The 26,787-nt window shown below is 48.0% G+C and overlaps 1 protein-coding gene across 1 annotated transcript in view; it reads left to right on the top strand.

The window, feature by feature from the left end:
* Nucleotides 1–405: 405 nt before the first annotated feature.
* CALCRL (calcitonin receptor like receptor) overlaps nucleotides 406–26,787 on the top strand; it is a 52,240-nt gene continuing 25,858 nt past the window's right edge. Inside the window, exons 1-5 of the mRNA XM_089662607.1 lie at nucleotides 406–514; nucleotides 10,733–10,845; nucleotides 16,689–16,780; nucleotides 20,624–20,750; nucleotides 24,505–24,658. Of these exons, the coding sequence (XP_089518733.1) occupies nucleotides 457–514; nucleotides 10,733–10,845; nucleotides 16,689–16,780; nucleotides 20,624–20,750; nucleotides 24,505–24,658 (544 nt within the window). The 5' untranslated portion in view covers nucleotides 406–456. The remainder of the gene's footprint in view (nucleotides 515–10,732; nucleotides 10,846–16,688; nucleotides 16,781–20,623; nucleotides 20,751–24,504; nucleotides 24,659–26,787) is intronic.

Raw genomic sequence — 26,787 nt, forward strand, 5'->3', positions numbered from 1 at the left:
GGAAACCCTTACCTCAATTTTGTGTCCCAAGACCCTTTGCTTCCTCATCATCTCCTCCCATGATCATATGCTGGACTTCCCCAAAGTCTATCCTTTCCTCTGGAACTCCCTAACCCCCATCTGTCCAACTATCTCTTACTCTTGATCCCTGAAAACTCATCTCTTCAGGGAAGCGTACAACACCTCCACCCAACAACTGTACCTTTACTTTCTCCATCAGTTGATTCCCCCCCACAGTCATTAGCTTTTGTATCACATTTTAGATTGTAAGCTCTCAGGAGCAGGGCTGTCCTAACCCTCGTGTGTTGAACTGTAATGTATCCGTCCCGACTCTCCTTCCATTGTTAAACGCTGTTCAAACTGTATGTAATAATGGCAACAATTGTTATATTTCCACCTGCAGGTCGGTATTGTAACAGGACGTGGGACGGCTGGCTATGTTGGGGCGACACGCGTATGGGAGAAATCTCCGAGCAGCGCTGTCCAGACTACTTCCAGGACTTTGACCCCACTGGTAAGTACTAGGACTGAAATCAACAATATTAACCACATGCCGCCCAGCCCATGTATAAATATGGCGGCAGGGCGGCACGGGCAGGCAAAACCACGTTTTAAAATGTGTGTTTTGTAAACAGGTAGGGGGCGCGCGAGAGGCGCGCCGCCGCCCTACCTGTTCCGCCGATCACAGCCGCGGATGTCAGTCGCCGGGTCACAGCCAGTCCGTACCGGCTATCTCCCGGCGATCGGTGGCAATCAGTGACAGAGAGCAGAGCTGCAGTAGCTGTGCTTTCTGTCACTTCCCTGACAGCTCGAGGACAAGCTGATCGGGACAGAAGAGTTTCTCTCTCCCGATCAGCGTGTCTCCATCCAGTACACACCCCCGCCCCGCCCCCTAGTAAAACACTCCCCTCACACAGATAACCCTTTCCTGAAAAATAAAGTTAACCCCTTCCTCCCCAGTGCCATTAGTACAGTGTCAGTGTTTTTTTTTGCACTGATCACTGTATTGGTGTCAATGGGGATGTCAGTGACCCCAAGTCAGTACCCCCCAATGTCAGAATGTCCGCCGCAGTCCCGCCATAAGTCGCTGATCGCCGCCATAAGTCGCTGATCGCCGCCATTATTAGTATAAAAAAAACCTAAAAATCCCAGTATCTTTCCCGCCATTTGTAAACGCTATAACTTTCACGTAAACCAATTAATTTACACGTATTGGGTTTTTTTTTTACGCAAAGACATGTCGCAGAATGCATTTTGGCAGAAATTTATGACTAAATTTGATTTTACATTTTTTTTTTACTGGACATGTTTTATAGCAAAAAGTCCAAAATATTGTTTTTTTTCCTCAAAATTGTCAGCCTTTTTTTTTAAAGCACAAAAAATAAAAACCGCACAGGCGACCAAATACCACCAAAAGAAAGCTCAGTTTCTGGGGAAAAAAAGGATGTAAATGTCATTTATGTACCGCATTGCATGACCGCGCAATTGTCCGTTAAACTAGCACAGCGCTGTATAGCAGAAAAATGGTGTAAATTGCAGTATCTCTCCCATAGTTTGTAGACGCTATAACTTCACACAAAGCAATCAATATACACTTATTGGGATTTGTTTTACCAAAAACATGGAGCAGAATACATTTTGGCCTAAATTTATAACCAACTTTGAGTTTACTATATATTTTTTATAGCTGAAAGTAAAAAATATAATTTTTCTTCAAAATTTTTGCCCTTTTTTTGTTTATAACGTGAAAAATAAAAAGCGCACAGATGATCAAATTACACCGAAAGAAAGCTCTATTTGTGTGAAAAAAAGGACGTAAATTTCGTTTGGGTGCAGCGTTGCATGACCGCGCAATTATCAGTTGAATTTGTGCAGCGCCGAGTAGCAAAAAGAGGCGTGGTCATTAAGGGGGGTAAATCCTCAGGAGGGCGAGGGGTTAAATGGAAGCTATGTATCGGCTTCCCATGTTTAGTCGTTATAATTGATACTTTCTTAAATCGATCTTTTACATTTTTTTCTTTCACTATTTTTTAAGTAAAAACCCATATCTAAACCCACGGCTCCACTCCAGATTTTCTGGGGACCCCAGCCCCTCTCCACTCTCGGGCAGAAGTAAAAAAATAGAAGCCACGCTCCAAAGCTTAGCTCTTCTTTCTGAGTTTAAATTGTCAAAAAAAAAAGACTGCATACATTGATGTCTCCGCCTGAATCGTGGTCGGGCTTGAGTAAGTATTGGGAGGGGGAGGTGCATACTGAAGGTTTTTTGACCTTCATGCATAGAATGCGTGAAGAACAAAGAAAGGCACGAGCACCCAACGGGCTACCTCTACAAAAATAATTTTGACTCATAAAATTGATTCAGTCAATAAATGAGAGATTTGTAGAGGTAGCCTATTGGGTGTTCATGTAGAGAAGAGAGGCGGCAGCGCCACTGTAAGTGTAGACGGTTACAATCAGGCAGATTTCATGGTAAAATTGCACTCACATAGGTAGGTAACAGGTAGGTGTGTCAAGTGATGGAGGTCCAGTGGGAGCATCAGGTCCTATGTCCGCGCTCTGGGTGTTTTCCCGCCGCTCCGGTGGTGTCCAGGGCTCGGGGAGTAGCAGAGGGGCGCAGGGAGGCTCACAGAGATGATGTCACCGCATGGACCGGGTTTCCAAGATGGCGCGCGTTCGGAGCATGCTCACTCCTTCGTCAGGCCGAGTGCAATTTTACCATGAAATCTGCCGGATTGTAACCGTCTACACTTAGAGTGGCGCTGGCGTCTCTTCTCTACCTGCATTAGGAGGATCTACAAGCTCTCGGAGCCGGCTGCCTCCTCGGACAAGTCCATACAACTACAAGCCCCCCACTACAGATGGACTTGGACACCACCTCCACATGGACCCTCTACTAACCCCCATTGCTGATGGCCCATCCCCAAACGCACGCAGGGTAGATGTGTCTTACCGCTCCCTCCCCCCACTCACCTATTGGGTATTCACACTTTTTCTTTCTTTGTTGTCTATGCGGGTTTTTGGTTACACCCTTCCCAATCATTATGGCGGCACCTCTCTGATGCAGGGACTGACTGACAAGTCATGCGGCCCCCGGGGATCATGGGGCTAAAGTGTCCGAACTGGAAGGGGGTGAAAGTGTCCGGACTGGAAGGGGGTGAAAGTGTCCGGACTGGAAGGGGGTGAAAGTGTCCGGACTGGAAGGGGGGGAAGCGTCCGGACTGAAAGGGGGGGAAAGCGTCCGGACTGGAAGGGGGGAAAGCGTCCGGACTGGAAGGGGGGAAAGCGTCCAGACTGGAAGGGGGGGAAAGCGTCCGGACTGGAAGGGGGGAAAGCGTCCGGACTGGAAGGGGGGAAAGCGTCCGGACTGGAAGGGGGGTAAGCGTCCGGACTGGAAGGGGGTGAAAGTGTCCGGACTGGAAGGGGGGAAAGTGTCCGGACTGGAAGGGGGTGAAAGTGTCCGGACTGGAAGGGGGTGAAAGTGTCCGGACTGGAAGGGGGGGAAAGTGTCCGGACTGAAAGGGGGGGAAAGCGTCTGGACTGAAAGGGGGGAAAGCGTCCGGACTGGAAGGGGGGAAAGCATCCGGACTGGAAGGGGGGAAAGCGTCCAGACTGGAAGGGGGGAAAGCGTCCGGACTGGAAGGGGGGAAAGCGTCCGGACTGGAAGGGGGGTAAGTGTCCGGACTGGAAGGGGGTGAAAGTGTCCGGACTGGAAGGGGGGAAAGTGTCCGGACTGGAAGGGGGGGAAGTGTCCGGACTGGAAGGGGGTGAAAGCGTCCGGACTGGAAGGGGGGGAAAGCGTCCGGACTGGAAGGGGGGGAAAGCGTCCGGACTGGAAGGGGGGGAAAGCGTCCAGACTGGAAGGGGGGGAAAGTGTCCGGACTGGAAGGGGGGGAAGCGTCCGGACTGGAAGGGGGGGAAAGCGTCCGGACTGGAAGGGGGGGGAAAGCGTCTGGACTGGAAGGGGGGGAAAGCGTCCGGACTGGAAGGGGGGAAAAGCGTCCGGACTGGAAGGGGGGGAAAGCGTCCGGACTGGAAGGGGGGGAAAGCGTCCGGACTGGAAGGGGGGGAAAGCGTCAGACTGGAAGGGGGGGAAAGTGTCCGGACTGGAAGGGGGGAAGCGTCCGGACTGGAAGGGGGGGAAAGCGTCCGGACTGGAAGGGGGGGGAAAGCGTCTGGACTGGAAGGGGGGAAAGTGTCCGGACTGGAAGGGGGGAAAGTGTCCGGACTGGAAGGGGGGGAAAGCGTCCGGACTGGAAGGGGGGAAAGCGTCCGGACTGGAAGGGGGGAAAGCGTCCGGACTGAAAGGGGGGGAAAGTGTCCGGACTGGAAGGGGGGAAAGCGTCCAGACTGGAAGGGGGGAAAGCGTCCGGACTGAAAGGGGGGGAAAGTGTCCAGACTGGAAGGGGGGTGAAAGTGTCCGGACTGAAGGGGGGGAAGTGTCCGGACTGGAAGTGGGTGAAAGTGTCCGGACTGGAAGGAGGGGGAAGTGTCCGGACTGGAAGGGGGGAAGTGTCCGGACTGGAAGTGGTCAAGCAATGTTAAAGTCATCACTGAATATACAGGCTCATAGGAGAAATGTAAAAATTGCACCATGGTGGGGGGGGGGTGTACAGGGGGGGAGGATCTGAACTGGGTTTAGAAAAGATGCGCCCATGTGGTAAACAACAAAACCTCTACCTGTGGTTTTCCTCCCACACTCCGCGGGGGGGGGGGGGTTGGGTTGTGGTCACCGCTGGGCACGCTCTGCTTCATCCTCCTTACTGATATGGGGAAGTGAAAGTGACCACAAATCCCTCAACAATGAACCCCCCCCCCCCCTTACGTGTTGTATGCAAACTATACGCTGCGATCTAAGCATTGATGCAAACACCATGAGAACACGAACGACGAGTGAAGCAAAAAGAGCAACAACAAGAGTACACAGTAATTACATGCCACGGCAGGAAAGTGCAAAGTCCTTTACCCCCGGTTCACGTCTCCGCGATTTTCGCATCCATTTGAATGGACTCCCGTGCCCCGCAGGGAAGAAGTCCCGGCACTTCTTCGGAGAACGCAGCTAAGGTTCCCAGTACGGTTGCGTTTTCCAGTGCGGCCGGTGCGCCATTAGAATTAATAACACCCGCCCGCCGGTCCGCATTCCTCTGTGCAGATTTTTGTGCGGATCCTCAGCGGCACCACCCGCACAGATGTGAACCGAGCCTTAAGGCCCAACTCCGGGCCCACTAAATGTATTTTATATTTTTTTTTTCTTTTTTCTGGACGCCTTGATCACACTATGGGGTCCAATTATACAACATTGCGCAAATGTTAGAAACGTGTGAAAGATGAACAGAGTTTCACTGTATGTTTTCTAATAGATCAATTCCGTATCATCATCTCCATCTAGTGGACAGGAATGTGGTATTGTTTTCTGAAATAATTCGGTGAGAATATAGACCACGGTTTTTTTTTCGCTACGTGGCCGAGTTTAGTACAGGCGCACCTCGGTTTACGAATGCCTCGGTGAATGTGATCATGTAAAATCCATTGAAAATAGCGCCTCGGTTTACAAATTTTTTTCGCAATACAAAGTGTATGTCGTGCCGGTTTTTGAATGTAATTACCGGCTTTTTTTTTTCTTCACTATAACTCACAGAATTAGCTGTCACTTTCCCTGGAGATAAAGGATACTTTGTTTCTTTTATCTCTAGAAACAAACTAAAAGGAAATATTGTTTATTTTATCTCGGGATAGAAAGTAAAAGGAAAATTTTGTTTCTTTTAGCTGGGGGGAAAGTGACAGCTGACTCTCTGAGCTATAGTGAAGGGAAATAAAAGCCAGTAATTACATTGAAAAACCAGCACTGACCTATAGTGACAGCGACTTTTTTTTTTTACTTTTTTCTGACCTCCGGAATGGATTAATTGGTTTTCAGTGCATTCCTATGGGAAACTGCGTTTCGGTTTACGAATTTTTCGCAATACGAAACTTAAAATATACACATTTTTTTTCCTCTACGTGGCCAAGTTTAACTTGTTGCCGACCGCAGATAGCCGAATGACGGCTGCATATGACGTCCCCCCAGAACGCGCTCTCCTGCACGCCCCAGGGGGCGCGCACCCGGCGATCTCCGTGATCGCTGTGTCCTACGGACACAGCTGATCACGTGATGTGGTAAAAGGCCGATCACAGCGCCCTTTTACCACCTGATCAGCGGTGTCCAATGACACGCTGATCACAGGGAAATGCAAGTGCCGGTTCTCGGCTGCACTTTCCTCACGCTGTCAGATCGTGAGGAAAGTACTGCCGAGAACCGGCAGTTGTCAGAGCGGGGATCGGCACCGATCATCAGGGCACTGATGATCAGTGCCCTGATGATCGGTGCCCAGCAGTGCCACCCGCAAGTTCCGCCCACCTGTGCCCAGCAGTGCGCCCACTAGCTCCGCCCACCTGTGCCCAGCAGATCACCCACCTGTGCCCAGCAGTGCACCCACCTGTGCCACTCTGCAATGTCACACACCTGTGCCTAGAAGTGCCACCTACCTGTGCCCAGCAGTGCCACCCACCTGTGCCCACCAGTGCCACCCACCTGTGCCCACCCACCAGTGCTGCCCACCAGTGCCACCCACCAGTGCAGCCCAGCAGTGCTGCCAGTCAGTGCCACCAGTCAGTGCCCAGCGGTTGTGCCAGTCAGTGCCGCCAGTCAGTGCCCAGCAGTGATGCCAGTCAGTTCCGTCTATCAGTACCCATCATCAGTGCCGCCTATCAGTGCTGCATATTAGTGCCGCCTATCCGTGACACCTCATTAGTGCCGCCTATCCGTGACACCTCATTAGTGCCGCCTATCCGTGACACCTCATTAGTACTGCCTATCAGTGCCCTTTAGTGCTGCCTATCAGTGCCCATCAGTGCCGCCTATCAGTGCCCATCAGTGCTGCCTCATCAACGCACATCAGTGAAGGAGAAAAATTACCTGTTTAAAAAATTTTATAATAGAAACAAAGAAACTTTTTTTTTTTTTTTCAAATTTTTGGCAACTTTTTATTTATAGCGCATTTATAAATATCACCAAAAGAAAGCTCTATTTGTGAGAAAAAAATGATCAAAATTTCATATGGGTACAATGTTGCATGACCGCGCAATTGTCAATCAAAGTGCGGCAGCGCTGAAAGCTGAAAATTGGCCTGGTAAATAAGGGGGTATAAGTGCCCGGTAGGCGAGGGGTTAATACAGATGTACCTCGGTTTATGGACGCCTCGGTTAATGTAATTTTTGGTTTACGTATGAAAATCGATTGAAAATAACGCCTCGGTTCATGAGTTTTTTACAAAAAATTTTTTGCAATACGAAGTGTATGTCAGTGCCTTCACTATCGCTCACAGAATTAGCCGTCACTTTTCCCGGAGCTAAAGGAAACTTTGTTTCTTTTATCTTAGGAAACAAACTAAAAAGGAAACATTGTTTCTTTTATCTCAGGGAATAAAACTAAAAGGAAACATTGTTTCTTTTATCTTGGGAAACAAACTAAAAAGGAAACATTGTTTCTTTTATCTCAGGGAATTAAACTAAAAAGAAACATTGTTTCTTTAATCTCGGGGAAATAAACTAAAAAGGAAACATTGTTTCTTTTATCTCGGGAAACAAACTAAAAGGAAACATTGTTTCTTTTATCTCAGGGAAACAACCTAAAAGGAAACATTGTTTCTTTTATCCCAGGAAACAAACTAAAAGGAAACATTGTTTCTTTAATCTCAGGGAAATAAACTAAAAGGAAACATTGATTCTTTTATCCTGGGAAACAAACTAAAAGGAAACATTGTTTCTTTTATCCCGGGAAACAAACTAAAAGGAAACATTGTTTCTTTTATCCCAGGAAACAAACTAAAAGGAAACATTGTTTCTTTTATCCCAGGAAACAAACTAAAAGGAAGTATTGTTTCTTTTTAGCTGGGGGGGGGAAATGACAGTTGATTCTCTGAGCTATAGTGAAGGGGATAAAAATCTGGTAACTACATTTAAAAATCGGCACTGATTTATAGTGACAGAGACTTTTTTTTTACTTTTTTCTGACCTCCGGAATGGATGAATTGGTTTTCATTGCATTCCTATGGAAAACCGCATTTCGGTTTTACGAATTTTTCACAATACGAAACGCATTAAATTCATAAACCGAGGTACACCTGTATGTGTCGTGTACAAAAATATCCATTTGTTGGTGGCGTTACGGATCGACTCGTTTTGTGAGCAACTCGCTTTGTCAGGATCCACGCCTTTTGTACATGCAGACCATGTTGTCCCTCATAAAAAACAATTCCCACATAGAGACAAGCCTGAGCAAAAATACACCTGATTCAGCAAAAGAGTTCTTCCCCTGCCACAAAGAGGGGTCTAGTGCCACGAAGAGGGGCCTAGTACCACGAAGAGGGGTCTAGTGTCCAGCACCATGCATAGCCTGCTACATCAACATGTGGTAACACCTCCATGTCGACAGTCCATCCCCATGTATTGCCAGAGTACTAAAAAAATAAAAAGTACCACTGGTCCAGTCCCAGTAAGAAGTCCACGTATCACATTCAGGGGTCAGTATTAGAATAATAAAAAGTACCACTGGTCCAGTCCCAGCAAGAGGTCCACGTATCATGGTCAGGGGTCAGTATTAAAATAATAAAAAAGTACCACTGGTCCAGTCCCAGTAAGAAGTCCACGTATCATGGTCAGGGGTCAGTATTAAAATAATAAAAAAGTACCACTGGTCCAGTTCCAGTAAGAAGTCCACGTATCACGGTCAGGGGTCAGTATTAGAATAATAAAAAGTACCACTGGTCCAGTCCCAGTAAGAAGTCCACGTATCACGGTCAGGGGTCAGTATTAGAATAATAAAAAGTACCACTGGTCCAGTCCCAGTAAGAAGTCCACGTATCACGGTCAGGGGTCAGTATTGGAATAATAAAAAGTACCACTGGTCCAGTCCCAGTAAGAAGTCCACGTATCATGGTCAGGGGTCAGTATTGGAATAATAAAAAGTACCACTGGTCCAGTCCCAGTAAGAAGTCCACGTATCACGGTCAGGGGTCAGTATTGGAATAATAAAAAAGTACCACTGGTCCAGTTCCAGTAAGAAGTCCACGTATCACGGTCAGGGGTCAGTATTAAAATAATAAAAAGTACCACTGGTCCAGTCCCAGTAAGAGGTCCACGTATCATGGTCAGGGGTCAGTATTAGAATAATAAAAAGTACCACTGGTCCAGTCCCAGTAAGAGGTCCACGTATCATGGTCAGGGGTCAGTATTGGAATAATAAAAAGTACCACTGGTCCAGTCCCAGTAAGAAGTCCACGTATCATGGTCAGGGGTCAGTATTGGAATAATAAAAAGTACCACTGGTCCAGTCCCAGTAAGAAGTCCACGTATCATGGTCAGGGGTCAGTATTGGAATAATAAAAAGTACCACTGGTCCAGTCCCAGTAAGAAGTCCACGTATCACGGTCAGGGGTCAGTATTGGAATAATAAAAAAGTACCACTGGTCCAGTTCCAGTAAGAAGTCCACGTATCACGGTCAGGGGTCAGTATTAAAATAATAAAAAGTACCACTGGTCCAGTCCCAGTAAGAGGTCCACGTATCATGGTCAGGGGTCAGTATTGGAATAATAAAAAGTACCACTGGTCCAGTCCCAGTAAGAGGTCCACGTATCATGGTCAGGGGTCAGTATTGGAATAATAAAAAGTACCACTGGTCCAGTCCCAGTAAGAGGTCCACGTATCATGGTCAGGGGTCAGTATTGGAATAATAAAAAGTACCACTGGTCCAGTCCCAGTAAGAAGTCCACGTATCATGGTCAGGGGGTCAGGCTCAGAGACCAGTAGCTATAACAGAGAGAGGCTTCCACCAACCAGCAGGATAGGTATACAAGCTGGGCACCCTGGCGGATGACACGGGCTCACCGGAGGTGTGGGGTCTAAGCACTAACCAGTATTCACAAAAGCTCCTGATGGTGGGGATGGGTTTTGCTGCGTGTTAGTATCAGGTCATGCTCCTCAGGATCGCCCCACCAGGAGGTGAGCAAGCCAGGATCCAGTAGCAGGTATAGCAGGTGGGGTGTCAAGCAGAAGAATAGTCAGTAAATAGGCTAAATGTAATGGGTTGCAGGTTGGGATCAAGCAGAAGCATGGTTGAGGATCAAGCCAAAGGTCAGTAACAAGTGGTTCCAGGTTGGGATCAAGCAGAAGTGTAGTCGAGAAACAAGCCCAAGGTCGGTAACGAGTGGTAGTGAAGATACGGACGGCAGCAAGAGTTAAAGGATCGAGATATTGACTGGAGAGAGCACAATAATATAGCAAGCAGGAAGTGCAAAGGCGTGGCTTAAATAGGAGGTTTATGGGAGGATCAAAGAATTGAAGGTTCACCAGAAATCAGGTTTAAGATTAGAGTCTCCAAGGAATTGTCCAGGAGGCTGTCCAGCATGTCCAGGTGGCTCAGCAAGAACAGATACCACCAGACACCGCAGAGGTCGTAGGTTCAGATCTGGGTCCTGGCACCATGGCTTGCTCTAGGCAGTACATTGGTTATAAAAACACCGACCCCATATACAGTCTGTGGAGGGATTGTATCAGTGCAGCGCGGCCACTTACTGCTTCTTCTTTTTCCTCTTCAGCCCAACGATGGCAGACATTTGTGAAAAGCTGAATGAATGTCACTTTGTTCTTTGTTGTGACATTGTTTCCTTTCTGACATGTAACGTTTATTTCTCCAAGAGAAAGTCACCAAGGAATGCGATGACAAAGGCAACTGGTTCCGGCACCCCGAGAGTAACAGGACGTGGAGCAATTACACCCGATGTAACAAACACACCCACGTCAAGGTGAAGGTAAGGAGACAAGGATCCAACGGGGCGAGCAGAACGAGGGGCGGGCAGGACGGGGGCGGGCAGGACGGGGGGCGGGCAGGACGGGGGGCAAGCAGAACGGGGGGCGGGCAGGACGGGGGGCAAGCAGAACGGGGGTCGGGCAGGACGGGGGGCGGGCAGAACGGGGGGCGGGCAGGACGGGGGGCGAGCAGCTGGACCATGGAGTCCCCCCAGCTGCTCTTAGGAGGAGTATTAGGAAAAGCGCCAACACATCCGTTTTATCATTTGTTTTTTATCCCTTTTTTTAACCATTTTTTAATCCGTTTACATCCGTTTTTTCATCCTTTTTTCTATCTGTTTTTTTCATCTGTTTTTTCATCAGTTTTTTTTATCCTTTTTTTAACCATTCTTCAATTTGTTTACGTCCATTTTTTCATCTGTTTCTTTCATCCGTTTTTTCATCCGTTTTTTCATCCGTTTTTTCATCTGTTTTTTTCATCTGTTTTTAATCCTTTTTTTAACCATTTTTTAATCTGTTTACATCCATTTTTTCATCTGTTTTTTCATCCGTTTTTTCATCTGTTTTTTCGTCTGTTTACATCAGTTTTTTCATGTTTACATCTGTTTTTTCACCGTTTTTTCATCAGTTTTTTCATCTGTTTTCATCCGTTTACATCCATTTTTTCATCGTTTTTTTCATCCGTTTACATCTGTTTTTTTTAATCTGTTTACATCCGTTTTTCATCTGTTTACATGTTTTTTTTAATCTGTTTACATCCGTTTTTTCATCTGTTTTTCATCTGTTTGTCATCCATTTACATCCGTTTTTTTCATCTGTTTACATCTGTTTTTTCTTACGTCTACATCTGTTTTTTCATCTGTTTTTCATCTCTTTTTCATCCATTTACATCTGTTTTTTCATCTGTTTTTTCATCCGTTTACATCAGTTTTTTCATGTTTACATCCGTTTTTCATGCGTTTACATCCATTTTTTCATCTGTTTTTTAATCTGTTTACATCCGGTTTTTCATCTGTTTACATCCATTTTTTCATCTGTTTTTCATCTGTTTTTCATCTGTTTTTCATCCGGTTTTCATCCGTTTACATCTGTTTTTTCATCCCTTTTTTTTACCATTTTTTAATCCATTTACATCCGTTTTTTCATCCTTTTTTCTATCTGTTTTTTTTCATCTGTTTTTTCATCAGTTTTTTTTATCCTTTTTTTAACCATTCTTTAATTTGTTTACGTCCATTTTTTCATCTGTTTCTTTCATCCGTTTTTTCATCCGTTTTTTCATCTGTGTACATCTGTTTTTTTCATCTGTTTTTAATCCTTTTTTTAACCATTTTTTAATCTGTTTACATCCATTTTTTCATCTGTATTTTCATCCGTTTTTTCATCTGTTTTTTCGTCCGTTTACATCAGTTTTTTCATGTTTACATCTGTTTTTTCACCGTTTTTTCATCAGTTTTTTCATCTGTTTTCATCCGTTTACATCCATTTTTTCATCTTTTTTTTTCATCCGTTTACATCTGTTTTTTTTTAATCTGTTTACATCCGTTTTTCATCTGTTTACATGTTTTTTTTAATCTGTTTACATCCGTTTTTTCATCTGTTTTTCATCTGTTTTTCGTCCATTTACATCCGTTTTTTTTCATCTGTTTACATCTGTTTTTTCTTACGTCTACATCTGTTTTTTCATCTGTTTTTTCATCTCTTTTTCATCCATTTACATCTGTTTTTTCATCCGTTTACATCCGTTTTTTTCATGTTTACATCCGTTTTTTCATGCGTTTACATCCATTTTTTCATCTGTTTTTTAATCTGTTTTTCATCCGGTTTTCATCCGTTTACATCTGTTTTTTCATCCCTTTTTTTTACCATTTTTTAATCCATTTACATCCGTTTTTTCATCCTTTTTTCTATCTGTTTTTTTCATCTGTTTTTTCATCAGTTTTTTTTATCCTTTTTTTAACCATTCTTTAATTTGTTTACGTCCATTTTTTCATCTGTTTCTTTCATCCGTTTTTTCATCTGTGTACATCTGTTTTTTTCATCTGTTTTTAATCCTTTTTTTAACCATTTTTTAATCTGTTTACATCCATTTTTTCATCTGTTTTTTCATCCATTTTTTCATCTGTTTTTTCATCCGTTTACATCAGTTTTTTCATGTTTACATCTGTTTTTTCACCGTTTTTTCATCAGTTTTTTCATCTGTTTTCATCCGTTTACATCCATTTTTTCATCTGTTTTTTTCATCCATTTACATCTGTTTTTTTAATCTGTTTACATCCGTTTTTCATCTGTTTACATGTTTTTTTTAATCTGTTTACATCCGTTTTTTCATCTGTTTTTCATCCATTTACATCCGTTTTTTTCATCTGTTTACATCTGTTTTTTCTTACGTCTACATCTGTTTTTTCATCTCTTTTTCATCCATTTACATCTGTTTTTTCATCTGTTTTTTCATCCGTTTACATCAGTTTTTTCATGTTTACATCCGTTTTTCATGCGTTTACATCCATTTTTTCATCTGTTTTTTAATCTGTTTACATCCGTTTTTTCATCTGTTTACATCTGGTTTTTCATCTGTTTACATCCTTTTTTTCATCTGTTTTTCATCTGTTTTTCATCCGGTTTTCATCCGTTTACATCTGTTTTTTCTTACGTTTACATCTGTTTTTTCATCTCTTTTTACATCTCTTTTTCATCCATTTACATCCGTTTTTTCATTCATTTTTATCCATTTACATTGCTTTACATCCGTTTTCATCCGTCTACATCCGTTCTTGATCCATCTACATCCGTTTTTCATCCGTTTACAATGTTCACGGAGGCGGACATTATGGATGTAAAAAGATGTTAATAGAAATACATGGGGGTCTGTTATTCATCCGTAAACGGACAGATGAAAAACGGACCTCCGGAACGTCCGGGTGAAGGAGGCCTTCTAGATGTGCCGCTCCTGTAGGGAGCACAGAAGTGGAGGAATCTATAGACAGGAGATGTGTTCCCTATGGAGGGTTGTAGTCATTGCAATATATCGGTCATGGTGTGTGCGATCGCTCGTGCTTTGGGGGTTATTTACTAAAACTGAACGGTGTAAAATCTGTGCAGCTCCACATAGGAACCAACCAGCTTCCAGGTTTTATTGTCAAAGCTTCATGGAACAAGCTGAAGGTAGAAGCTGATTGGCTCCCATGTACAGCTGCACCAGATCCTGAGTACTCCAGTTTTAGTCATCTCCCCCAATGTGTTCTCTGCAGTATGTCAGACGCATGGCTGACCATCCACCAAGGGTAACCAAGTACTTCCTACAGACACATCTCGGGGATTTGTCTTCTTTTACTTTCTCTGGTATTGAAAGAGTTAACATGTCAGAGAGTGGAGGTGACCTGTCAGAGAGCGGAGGGGTCTGTCAGAGAGCGGAGGGGCCTGTCAGACAGTGGAGGTGACCTGTCAGAGAGTGGAGGTGACCTGTCAGAGAGTGGAGGTGACCTGTCAGAGAGTGGAGGTGACCTGTCAGAGAGTGGAGGGGCCTGTCAGAGAGTGGAGGGGCCTGTCAGAGAGTGAAGGGGCCTGTCAGAGAGTGGAGGTGACCTGTCAGAGAGCGGAGGTGACCTGTCAGAGAGCGAAGGGTCCTGTCAGAGAGCGAAGGGTCCTGTCAGAGAGCGAAGGGTCCTGTCAGAGAGCGGAGGGGCCTGTCAGAGAGCGGAGGGGCCTGTCAGAGAGGGAAGGGGCCTGTCAGAGAGCGAAGGGGCCTGTCCGAGAGCGGAGGGGCCTGTCAGAGAGCGGAGGGGCCTGTCAGAGAGCGGAGGTGACCTGTCAGAGAGCGGAGGGGCCTGTCAGAGAGCGGAGGGGCCTGTCAGAGAGGGGAGGGGCCTGTCAGACAGTGGAGGGGCCTGTCAGAGAGCGGAGGGGACATGTCAGAGAGCGGAGGGGCCTGTCAGAGAGCGGAGGGGCCTGTCAGAGAGTGGAGGTGACCTGACAGAGAGTGGAGAGGCCTGTCAGAGAGCAGATGTGACCTATCAGAGAGCGGAGGGGCCTGTCAGAGAGCGGAGGGGACATGTCAGAGAGTGGAGGTGACCTGTCAGAGAGTGGAGGGGTCTGTCAGAGAGTGGAGGTGACCTGTCAGAGAGTGGAGGGGCCTGTCAGAGAGTGGAGGGGCCTGTCAGAGAGTGGAGGGGCCTGTCAGAGAGTGGAGGTGACCTGTCAGAGAGTGGAGGGACCTGTCGGAGTGGAGGTAACATGTCAGAGAGTGGAGGGGCCTGTCAGAGAGTGGAGGTGACCTGACAGAGAGTGGAGAGGCCTGTCAGAGAGCAGATGTGACCTATCAGAGAGCGGAGGGGCCTGTCAGAGAGTGGAGGGGCCTGTCAGAGAGTGGAGGGGCCTGTCAGAGAGTGGAGGGGCCTGTCAGAGAGTGGAGGTGACCTGTCAGAGAGTGGAGGGACCTGTCGGAGTGGAGGTAACATGTCAGAGAGTGGAGGGGCCTGTCAGAGAGTGGAGGTGACCTGACAGAGAGTGGAGAGGCCTGTCAGAGAGCAGATGTGACCTATCAGAGAGCGGAGGGGCCTGTCAGAGAGCGGAGGGGCCTGTCAGAGAGTGGAGGGGCCTGTCAGAGAGCTGAGGGGCCTGTCAGAGAGCGGAGGTGACCTGTCAGAGAGCGGAGGGACCTGTCAGAGAGTGGAGGTGACCTGTCAGGGAGTGGATGGGCCTGTCAGAGAGTGGAGGGGCCTGTCAGAGAGTGGAGGGGTCTGTCAGAGAGTGGAGGGGCCTGTCAGAGAGCGGAGAGGCCTGTCAGAGAGTGGAGGGGCCTGTCAGAGAGTGGAGGGGTCTGTCAGAGAGTGGAGGTGACCTGTCAGAGAGCGTAGGTGACCTGTCAGAGAGCGTAGGTGACCTGTAAGAGAGCGGAGGGGCCTGTCAGAGAGTGGAGGGGCCTGTCAGAGAGTGGAGGGGTCTGTCAGAGAGTGGAGGTGACCTGTCAGAGAGCGTAGGTGACCTGTAAGAGAGCGGAGGGGCCTGTCAGAGAGTGGAGGGGCCTGTCAGAGAGTGGAGGTGACCTGTCAGAGAGCGGAGGGGCCTGTCAGAGAGTGGAGGGGTCTGTCAGAGAGTGGAGGGGCCTGTCAGAGAGTGGAGGGGCCTGTCAGAGAGCGGAGGGGCCTGTCAGAGAGTGGAGGGGTCTGTCAGAGAGTGGAGGGGCCTGTCAGAGAGCGGAGAGGCCTGTCAGAGAGCGGAGGGGTCTGTCAGAGAGTGGAGGTGACCTGTCAGAGAGTGGAGGGGTCTGTCAGAGAGCGGAGGTGACCTGTCAGAGAGCGTAGGTGACCTGTCAGGGAGTGGAGGTGACCTGTCAGGGAGTGGAGGGGACCTGTCAGGGAGTGGAGGGGCCTGTCAGAGAGTGGAGGGGCCTGTCAGAGAGTGGAGGGGCCTGTCAGAGAGTGGAGGGGTCTGTCAGAGAGTGGAGGGGCCTGTCAGAGAGCGGAGAGGCCTGTCAGAGAGCGGAGGGGTCTGTCAGAGAGTGGAGGTGACCTGTCAGAGAGTGGAGGGGTCTGTCAGAGAGCGGAGGTGACCTGTCAGAGAGCGGAGGGGTCTGTCAGAGAGCGGAGGGGTCTGTCAGAGAGTGGAGGTGACCTGTCAGAGAGCGGAGGGGTCTGTCAGAGAGTGGAGGTGACCTGTCAGAGAGCGGAGGGGTCTGTCAGAGAGCGGAGGGGCCTGTCAGAGAGCGGAGGGGCCTGTCAGAGAGCGGAGGGGTCTGTCAGAGAGCGGAGGGGCAGGAAGATTTGAGGTTTTCTTGCCGCTTGTATCAGCTTTGGTCTTTAGGCTCCTGAACGATCGTGTGATTTTCTTTTTCTCTATTATTTTATAGACGGCTCTTAATTTGTATTATCTGACTATCATTGGACAAGGATTGTCGATTGCCTCGTTATTAATATCACTGGGAATCTTTTTTTATTTCAAGTAAGTCGTTTTTTGTTTTCCTTTTAAGATAATATATTTGCAGAAACAGTACAAAATGTAAACCTGCCCCAGGGAGCTGGGTGGCCAATAATTGCCTTTCTGACCCCTAAGAAAGCCTTTCTCAGCTTTTTGGTAACATTGGATTGTTGATGTCTCGCAGCTTCATGGTTGAAATTTCCCCGCCTCCTCCCAACTTTCTTGCCTTCTGGTTGGCTGCCACATGTGTTGGGTGAGCTCACTAGCCAATGATAAGGAGGGGGGGGGAGAAGGAGCCAGGAAGCTGGGTGGCCAATTATTGCCTTTCTGGCCCGTAGGAAAGCCTTTCTCAGCTTTTTTGGTAACATTGGATTGTTGATGTCTCACAGCTTCATGGTCGAAATTTTCATGCCTCCTTCCAACTTTCTCGCCTTCTGGTTGGCTGCCACATGTGGTGGGTGAGCTCACTAGCCAATAAGAAAAGGTGAGGGGGAGGAAGGAACCAGGAAACTGGGTGGCCAATAATTGCCTTTCTGACCCCTTTCTCAGCTTTTTTGTAACATTGGATTGTTGATGTCTCGCAGCTTCATGGTCAAAATTTCATGCCTCCGCCAAACTTTCTTGGTTGGCTGCCACATGTGGTGGGTGGGTTCACTAGCCAATGACAAGGGGTGGGGGGGAAGGAGCCAGGAAGCTGGGTGGCCAATAATTGCCTTTCTGACCCCTAAGAAAGCCTTTCTCAGCTTTTTTGTAACATTGGATTGCTGACGTCTCTCAGCTACATGGTCGAAATTTTCATGCCTCCTCCAAACTTTCTTGTCTTCTGGTTGGCTGCCACATGTGGTGGGTGGGTTCACTAGCCAATGACAAGGGGTGGGGGGGGGGGGGGAAGGAGCCAGGAAGCTGGGTTGCCAATAATTGCCATTCTGACCCCTAAGAAAGCCTTTCTCAGCTTTTTTGTAGCACAGAGGACCCTCTGTAATAATTTTCGGTTCTCAGGGACCCCTGCTAATACATTCCCTCTCTACAGCTCAGGGAGCATTGGCATGAACAAATAAAGAACGGGAGATATTTAAATTATTTGACACCCAGGGCTGCTCTTCATTACAGAATAATAAATGTAGGAAACAAATAATAATAATGGGCAAAAAAGAAATGCCGCAAACGGTAGGATCCCCTCACATTGGTGGTTTGTGGAAAATTGACCCTTTACATTGCTGTCCAGTGAAACGCTTTCTTACATTGGTGGTCAATGACGAGGCTCCCTTACTTAAGGGGTTAGTGGAAAAGGTTCAGATTGGTAGTCAGTTGGAGAAGAGCCCCCCTTACATTGGTGATCATTGGGAGAGGGGCCCTATGCATTGGTGGTCAATGAAGGGCTACCCTTCTTTAAGGATCAGTGGGGAAGGTCCCTTTTAGATTGTTGATCACTGGGGGAAAGAGCCCTTATATTGATAATTATTGGGAAAGGGATCCCCTTACATTGGTGGTCCACCACCCACATTGGTGGTCAATGAAGACCTCCCTTGCTTTAGGGGTCAGTGGGGAAGGGCCATTTAGATTAGTGGTCAGTAGGAGAAGTCACCTACACTGGTGTACATTGGGAGAGGGATCCCCTTACATTAGTGGTCAATGAAGAGCGATCTTATTTTAGGGGTCAATGAAGAAGGGACCCCTTAGATTGATGGTCAGTTCAAGAAGAACCCCTTACATTGGTGGTCAATAGGAGAGGGCCTCCATCTCATTAATGGTCAATGAGGAGCTATCCTACTTTAGGGGTCAATGGAGAAAGGTCCCCTTAGATTGGTGGTCCGTGGGAGAAGGGCCCCTTAAATTGGTGATCATTGGAAGAGGGGCTCCCTTACACTGGTGAATGAAGAGCTTCCTTACTTTAGGGGTCAGTGGATAAGGGCCCCCTTACATTGGTAGTCAATGAAAACTACCTTACTTTAGGAGTCAGTGGAAAAGGGCCCCCTTAAGTTGGTTGTCACTAGGAGAAGAACCCCCTTACATTGGTGATCATTGGGAGAGCCCCATTTACACTGGTTGTCAATGAAGAACACACTTTAGAGGTCAGTGGAAGAAGCCCCCCTTAGATTGTTGGTCAGAGGTAGAAGATCTCCCTTACATTGGTGATCATTGAGAGAGGGTCCCCGTACATTGTTGGTCAATGAAGAGCACCCTTAAGGGGTCAGTGGAGGAGGGCCCCCTTAGATTGTTGGTCAGTGGTAGAAGGACTCCCTTACATTGGTGATCATTGGGACGGGGGCTGTCTTATATTGGTGAATGAAGAAATACCTTACTTTAGAGATCAGTGGATAAGGGCCCCCTTGCATTGGTGGTCAATGAAAAGTTACCTTACTTTAGGGGTCAGTGAAGAAAGGCCCCCTTAGATTGGTGGTCAATGAGAGAAGGGCCCCTTAAATTGGTGATCATTGTAAGAGGGGCTCTCTTACATTGGTGAATGAAGAACTACCTTATTTTAGGAGCCAGTGGATAAGGGCCCCCTTACATTAGTGGTCAGTGAAAAGCTACCTTACTTTAGGGGTTAGTGGTGAAGCACCCCATTCAGTTGGCGTTCAGTAGGAGACAAACCCCCTTACATTGATGATCACTGGGAGAGGCCCCCCCCTTACATTGGTGGTCAATAAACAGCACCCTTTGGAGGTCAGTGGAGGATGGTCTTCTTAGATTGTTGGTCAGTGGTTGAAAGACTCCCTTACATTTGTAATCACTGGGAGAGGGCCCCCCCCCTTACATTGGTGGTCAATGAAGAACACCGTTTAGAGGTCAGTGGAGGAAGCCCCCCTTAGACTATTGGTCAATGGTAGAAGGACTCCCTTACATTGGTGATCATTGGGAGAGGGCCCCCTTAAATTGGTGGTCAATGAAGAACACCATTTAGAGGTCTGTGCAGGAAGCCCCCCTTAGACTGTTGGTCAATGGTAGAAGGAATACCTTACATTGGTGATCATTGGGAGAGCGCCCCCTTACATTGGTGGTCAATGAAGAACACCGTTTAGAGGTGAGTGGAGGAAGCCCCCCTTAGACTGTTGGTCAATGGTAGAAGGACTCCCTTACATTGGTGATCATTGGGAGAGCGCCCCCTTACATTGGTGGTCAATGAAGAACACCGTTTAGAGGTCTGTGCAGGAAGCCCTCCTTAGATTGTTGGTCAATGGTAGAAGGACACCCTTACATTGGTGATCATTGGAAGAGGGCCCCCTTACATTGGTGGTCAATGAAGAACACCATTTAGAGGTCTGTGCAGGAAGCCCCCCTTAGATTGTTGGTCAATGGTAGAAGGACTCCCTTACATTGGTGATCATTGGGAGAGGGCCCCCTTACATTGGTGGTCAATGAAGAACACCATTTAAAGGTCTGTGCAGGAAGCCCCCCTTAGATTGTTGGTCAATGGTAGAAGGACTCCCTTACATTGGTGATCATTGGGAGAGGGCCCCCTTACATTGGTGGTCAATGAAGAACACCATTTAGAGGTGAGTGGAGGAAGCCCCCCTTAGACTGTTGGTCAATGGTAGAAGGACTCCCTTACATTGGTGATCATTGGGAGAGGGCCCCCCTACATTGGTGGTCAATGAAGAACACCATTTAGAGGTCAGTGGAGGAAGCCCCCCTTAGATTGTTGGTCAATGGTAGAAGGACTCCCTTACATTGGTGATCATTGGGAGAGGGCCCTTAAGGGGTCAGTGGAGGAGGGCCCCCTTGGATTGTTGGTCAGTAGTAGGAGGACTCCCTTACACTGGTGACCATTAGGAGAGGAAGCCTGGGCCATCACCGTAGATGTAGATGAGGTATGCCATCTGATGTCTCCTTCACAATATTTGCAATTTGCTCTTCTTTCTCCAGAAATTTAAGCTGCCAGAGGATCACCCTTCACAAAAATCTTTTTATGTCCTTCGTGTGCAATTCCATCGTCACCATTATTTCGCTGACAGCTGTGGCCAACAACCAGACTTTAGTTGCCACCAACCCGGTAGGTCGGATCATTCTTATTCATCTATCCGATAATTCGAAGTAAAGTTCCATATTCTGTTGTTTTCCATGACGAGTGTATTATAGAAAGACTGCTACTCCGGGCATGAACTCGTTTCACCTCTTCAGACTGGGCGTACCGGCCACGTCCAAACAACCAAACAGGTTAAAACCAAAATGAATGAATTAAAACCAGGGAGATGATGTCCTAGAATGGCCAAGTCAGCATCCAGATCTCAATGAAGACTGATCCCCATACAAGCTGAAAGCTGGAGCAATTTTGAAAAGAATAATGGGGGGGAGGGGAAGAGGAAACGTGTCCAGATGTGCAGAGCTGATAGGGAACAATCCTTACAGACTCAAGGCTGAGATTGCTTCCTGTTGGCCGTAGGGCAGGGCCGTGGATAAGGGCGTACCACCGGTCCTCCTGTATGGGGCCCAGGCCAGCAGGGGGGCCCAGGCAGCGGGTGAATCGGATGTGTGCATGGATGGCGATCGGCACTGGGGGGGCAATTACTAGAATTGATCCCCTATATGGCTCTCTCTACAGCAGCTGAAAGCCGGAATCTTCTCTTCTTCCTCTCAATGGATTTCAGTTGCTGCAGTGAGAACCATACAGGGGATCGGTTCCAGTAATTGCCCCCCCCCCCCCTTCTTGGTGCGCCTATCACCCTCCCTGTGCACCATATGTTTCCCCCTGCTGCTTAGGCCTTCCTGAGTGCCCCCCACCACCGCAGTGCTGCCGGTTTCCCTCCTTCCCACCAGCAGCTACAAGCACACAATAGGATCCTTTAGGATGGAGAGTAGAGGGAGGGTTCGGTAAATATGTCACATTTACCATCCCTTTCCTTTCCTGAATGAACACAATGACTGATCGGTACCAGGGGCGGACTGACAACTCATGGGGCCCCCGGGCAATAGGGGATCATGGGGCCCCTGTGTCCTCATCCACACCCAAAAAAGCCTATGAAAAAGCCAATGAAAGGTACCAGGGGCATTTCATGGGGCCCCCTACTGACCCCGGGCCCTCGGGCAGTGCCCGAGTGCTGGAATGGTCAGTTTGCCCCTGATCGGTACTGATCACTCACTCAAACTGAAGCATAGTGTGGGGTTTTTTTTTGGGGGGGGCTAACGGGTTGGATGTATGGGGCTCTATGGTTTCTAACAGCAGCTCTACCATAGGGCAAGAAGGTAGTTGAAGACAGATATTCCTCCATGTTCCCCATTAACTCGTTGGGCGCCAAGTGTGCATTACATAAGAGTCTTACCCCGGGGTTGGTTCTTCTGGGCTAGACTGGGCACCTGTAACAGGATCACTCTACTTCACATACATGGGGTACCTTTACTCTCCTGCCGTTTCCATCAATGCTCTGGGACAAGGCCGCCCTCAGGAAATACTCGTCCTCGGGGCGGGTCTCTACTCATAGAGGTGAACGTACTCCATGTACACTTGTACTACAACTGTTTTCCAGTTACTCTCGGGTCCTCGTAGAAATGTACATTTTCCAGCTGTACAATTAGGTGTGGCCATGCCGAACTCCAATCACAGCTACCTGTTCGGTGTCTTCCTACGACCGGTCCCAGTAGCCACATGGAACTCCGCCGCGCACATAGCGCTGGCTCCAATGTGCGCTTGACTTGAACTCATGAACTTCCGTAGCTCTCTACAGGATGGGAACCTCAGCAGTCCCACTCTAGTTGCTATAGGGGACGGAAAGCGGCGTAGGGAGTGCCGAAAACATCTCCCTCACAGCCAGAGGCAACTCCACCTATAACAGGTACACGTTTCCAAATTGCTGACTGTACCTTCGTTGCCCATGGCAACCACAGGTATAACTCGTAGTAGGACGACTCTTTACGTGCTGGTTCTTCGTACCCCATGCGCTTGTGACCCAAACCTTAGACCAGGGATGCTCAACCTTCTGAAGAGCCGGGGCCACTTAAGTGATTTGGTAACCAGTCATGGGCCTCAATGAAATGGTTTAGAACTTAGAATTTTTTATTTTGAATGGCATAGTGAACGTTTTCCTCCTGCAGCCGCCGAATGCTGGCGGGAGGGAGAGGAGGAGAAGCCAGCTTTGTTACAAGTTGCAGGAGGAAAATGGAAAGGATCAGTTCCTGTATATGCCGCCCCCTGCTGCCCGAAGTGTAAAACAGAATTTCTTCTTCCTCTTCCCTCTTTCCTCTTCCCTCTTTCCTCTTCCCTCTTCCCTCTTCCCTCTTTCCTCTTTCCTCTTCCCTCTTTCCTCTTTCCTCTTCCCTCTTCCCTCTTCCCTCTTCCCTCTTTCCTCTTTCCTCTTTCCTCTTCCCTATTTCCTCTTCCCTCTTCCCCCTTTCCTCTTCCCTCTTTCCTCTTCCCTCTTCCCTCTTTCCTCTTTCCTCTTCCCTCTTTCGTCTTTCCTCTTCCCTCTTCCCTCTTTCCTCTTCCCCCTTTTCTCTTCCCTCTTTCCTCTTCCCTCTTTCCTCTTCCCTCTTCCCTCTTCCCTCTTTCCTCTTCCCCCTTTCCTCTTCCCTCTTTCCTCTTCCCCCTTTCCTCTTTCCTCTTTCCTCTTTCCTCTTTCCCCTTTCCCCTTTCCCCTTTCCTCTTTCCTCTTTCCTCTTTCCTCTTCCCTCTTCCCTCTTTCCTCTTTCCTCTTTCCTCTTCCCTCTTTCCTCTTTCCTCTTCCCTATTTCCTCTTCCCTCTTTCCTCTTCCCTCTTCCCCCTTTCCTCTTCCCTCTTTCCTCTTCCCTCTTTCCTCTTCCCTCTTTCGTCTTTCCTCTTCCCTCTTCCCTCTTTCCTCTTCCCCCTTTTCTCTTCCCTCTTTCCTCTTCCCTCTTTCCTCTTCCCTCTTTCCTCTTCCCTCTTTCCTCTTCCCTCTTTCCTCTTCCCCCTTTCCTCTTCCCTCTTTCCTCTTCCCCCTTTCCTCTTTCCTCTTCCCTCTTTCCTCTTCCCCCTTTCCTCTTTCCTCTTTCCTCTTTCCCCTTTCCTCTTCCCTCTTCCCCCTTTCCTCTTCCCTCTTTCCTCTTCCCTCTTCCCTCTTTCCTCTTTCCTCTTCCCTCTTTCCTCTTCCCTCTTTCCTCTTCCCCCTTTTCTCTTCCCTCTTTCCTCTTCCCTCTTTCCTCTTCCCTCTTCCCTCTTTCCTCTTCCCTCTTTTCTCTTCCCTCTTTCCTCTTCCCCCTTTCCTCTTCCCTCTTTCCTCTTCCCTCTTTCCTCTTCCCTCTTTCCTCTTCCCCCTTTCCTCTTCCCTCTTTCCTCTTCCCCCTTCCCTCTTTCCTCTTTCCTCTTTCCCCTTTCCCCTTTCCCCTTTCCCCTTTCCTCTTTCCTCTTTCCTCTTCCCTCTTTCCTCTTCCCTCTTCCTCTTCTTCCTCTTCTTCCTCTTCCTCCTCTTCCTCTTCCTCTTCCTCCTCTTCCTCGTCTTCTTCTTCTTCTCCCATCATTGTAGGGAAAATCGGCCGATCGGCAAAATCGGACGTTTTTTTCCAACTTTACCGATAAAAAAACCCTGAAAAATTAACCTACTAACGGTGCGAAAATCGGGCAAATTTTTTTTTCCGGCCGAAAGATCGGCCAATTTTCGACCCGTCTATGGCCTGCATATCTATGTTACTATGTTTGCGTTCTGCTGTGTGTGCTCCTTCAAGACGAATGTTCTCCCCGCTTAGTTTTGCCGTACCAATTATCCATTCTCTGCCCGGCCGTCCCGTAGCCGCCGTATTCTGCTTGTGCTCTTTGTCTGTACTAATACCCTTTAACTGTCACTTATTGTGATGGCAGGTGAGCTGCAAGATCTCCCAGTTCATCCACTTCTATCTGATGGGATGCAATTACTTCTGGATGCTGTGTGAAGGGATCTACCTCCATACACTCATAGTGGTGGCCGTGTTTGCCGAGAAGCAGCACCTGATCTGGTATTACCTACTAGGATGGGGTAAGACGTTCCGACGTTCCTTTGTTGTCCGTTTTATGACACGTGAAGATGATGATGATGATGAATTGCCCGGCTGGTTTATACATCATTTTATTTATCTTTTATTTGGGAGTCATGACAGGTTAAATGGGGGCATTTGGAGGACCTGCTGTGTGTCCATGGGGGGGGGGGGGATTTCCTCTTATTTTCTACTCCCTGTGACCACCTGTCATCAGAACAGGAGGGGGGAGGGAGGTTCCTCAATGATCTATGTAATTGGGCAGCTATGTGGCCAATGAGGTTCAATGTTGATAAATGTAAGGTTGGGGCTAAGATATGCATGCATTAAACATACTGGGGGGTACAACTGGGTGGGTCAATGGTGGAGAAGGATCTGAGGGTCTGAGGGGGTCAATGGCGGAGAAGGATTTGGAGGGGTCAATGGTGGAGAAGGATCTGGGGGGTCAATGGTGGAGAGGGATCTGGGGGGGTCAATGGTGGAGAAGGATCTGGGGGGGTCAATGGTGGAGAAGGATCTGGGGGGTCAATGGTGAAGGATCTGGGGGGTCAATGGTGGAGAAGGATCTGGGGGGTCAATGGTGGAGAAGGATCTGGGGGGGTCAATGGAGGAGAAGGATCTGGGGGGTCAATGGTGGAGAAGGATTTGGAGGGGTCAATGGTGGAGAGGGATCTGGGGGGGTCAATGATGGAGAAGGATCTGGGGGTGTCAATGGTGGAGAAGGATCTGGGGGGGTCAATGGAGGAGAAGGATCTGGGGGGGTCAATAGTGAAGGATCTGGGGGGGTCAATGGTGAAGGATCTGGGGGGGTCAATGGTGAAGGATCTGGGGGGATCAATGGTGGAGAAGGATCTGGGGGGGGTCAATAGTGAAGGATCTGCGGGGTCAATGGTAAAGGATCTGGGGGGGTCAATGGTGAAGGATCTGGGGGGATCAATGGTGGAGAAGGATCTGGGGGGTCAATGGTGAAGGATCTGGGGGGTCAATGGTGGAGAAAGATCTGGGGGGTCAATGGTGGAGAAGGATCTGGGGGGGTCAATGGAGGAGAAGGATCTGGGGGGGGGTCAATAGTGAAGGATCTGGGGGGGTCAATGGTGAAGGATCTGGGGGGGTCAATGGTGAAGGATCTGGGGGGATCAATGGTGGAGAAGGATCTGGGGGGGGGTCAATAGTGAAGGATCTGTGGGGTCAATGGTAAAGGATCTGGGGGGGTCAATGGTGAAGAATCTGGGGGGATCAATGGTGGAGAAGGATCTGGGGGGGTCAGTGGTGGATAAGGATCTGGGGGGTCAATGCTGAAGGATCTGGGGGGGGTCAATGGTGAAGGATCTGGGGCGGTCAATGGTGGACAAGGATCTTGGGGGGTCAATGGTGAAGGATCTAGGGTTTCTGGTAGATCACAAGCTTAATAATGGCAGCAATGCCAAGTTGCGGGTTCTACAGTGAGCAAAATCCTCTCTTGTATTAGGAGAGGTATAGACTCCAGAGAGAGAGATATCCTCCCCCCCCTCCCCCCGGGTACAAATCATTAGTAAGACCTCATCTGGAATATGCAGTTCAGTTTTGGGCTCCAATTCACAAAAAGAACATTGGGGAACTGGAGAAAGAACAGAGAAGGGCAACCAAACTGATATGAGGCATGGAGGAGATCATCTATGAGGAGAGATTAGAGGAACTGAATGTATTCTCTACTGAGAAGAGGAGATTAAGGGGGGATATGATCTCCATGTATAATACATAAGGGGGATATGATCTCCATGTATAATACATAAGGGGGGATATGATCTCCATGTATAATACATAAGGGGGGATATGATCTCCATGTATAATACATAAGGGGGGATATGAACTCCATGTATAATACATAAGGGGGGGATATGATCTCCATGTATAATACATAAGGGGGGATATGATCTCCATGTATAATACATAAGGGGGGATATGATCTCCATGTATAATACATAAGGGGGGGATATGATCTCCACGTATAATACATGAGGGGGGATATGATCTCCACGTATAATACATAAGGGGGGATATGATCTCCACGTATAATACATAAGGGGGGATATGATCTCCATGTATAATACATAAGGGGGGATATGATCTCCATGTATAATACATAAGGGGG

The sequence above is a fragment of the Staurois parvus genome, unplaced genomic scaffold, assembly GCF_062004578.1.
Source record: "Staurois parvus isolate SC_StPar_1 unplaced genomic scaffold, SC_StPar_1.0 ptg001498l, whole genome shotgun sequence".
Classification (NCBI taxonomy): Eukaryota; Metazoa; Chordata; class Amphibia; order Anura; family Ranidae; genus Staurois; species Staurois parvus.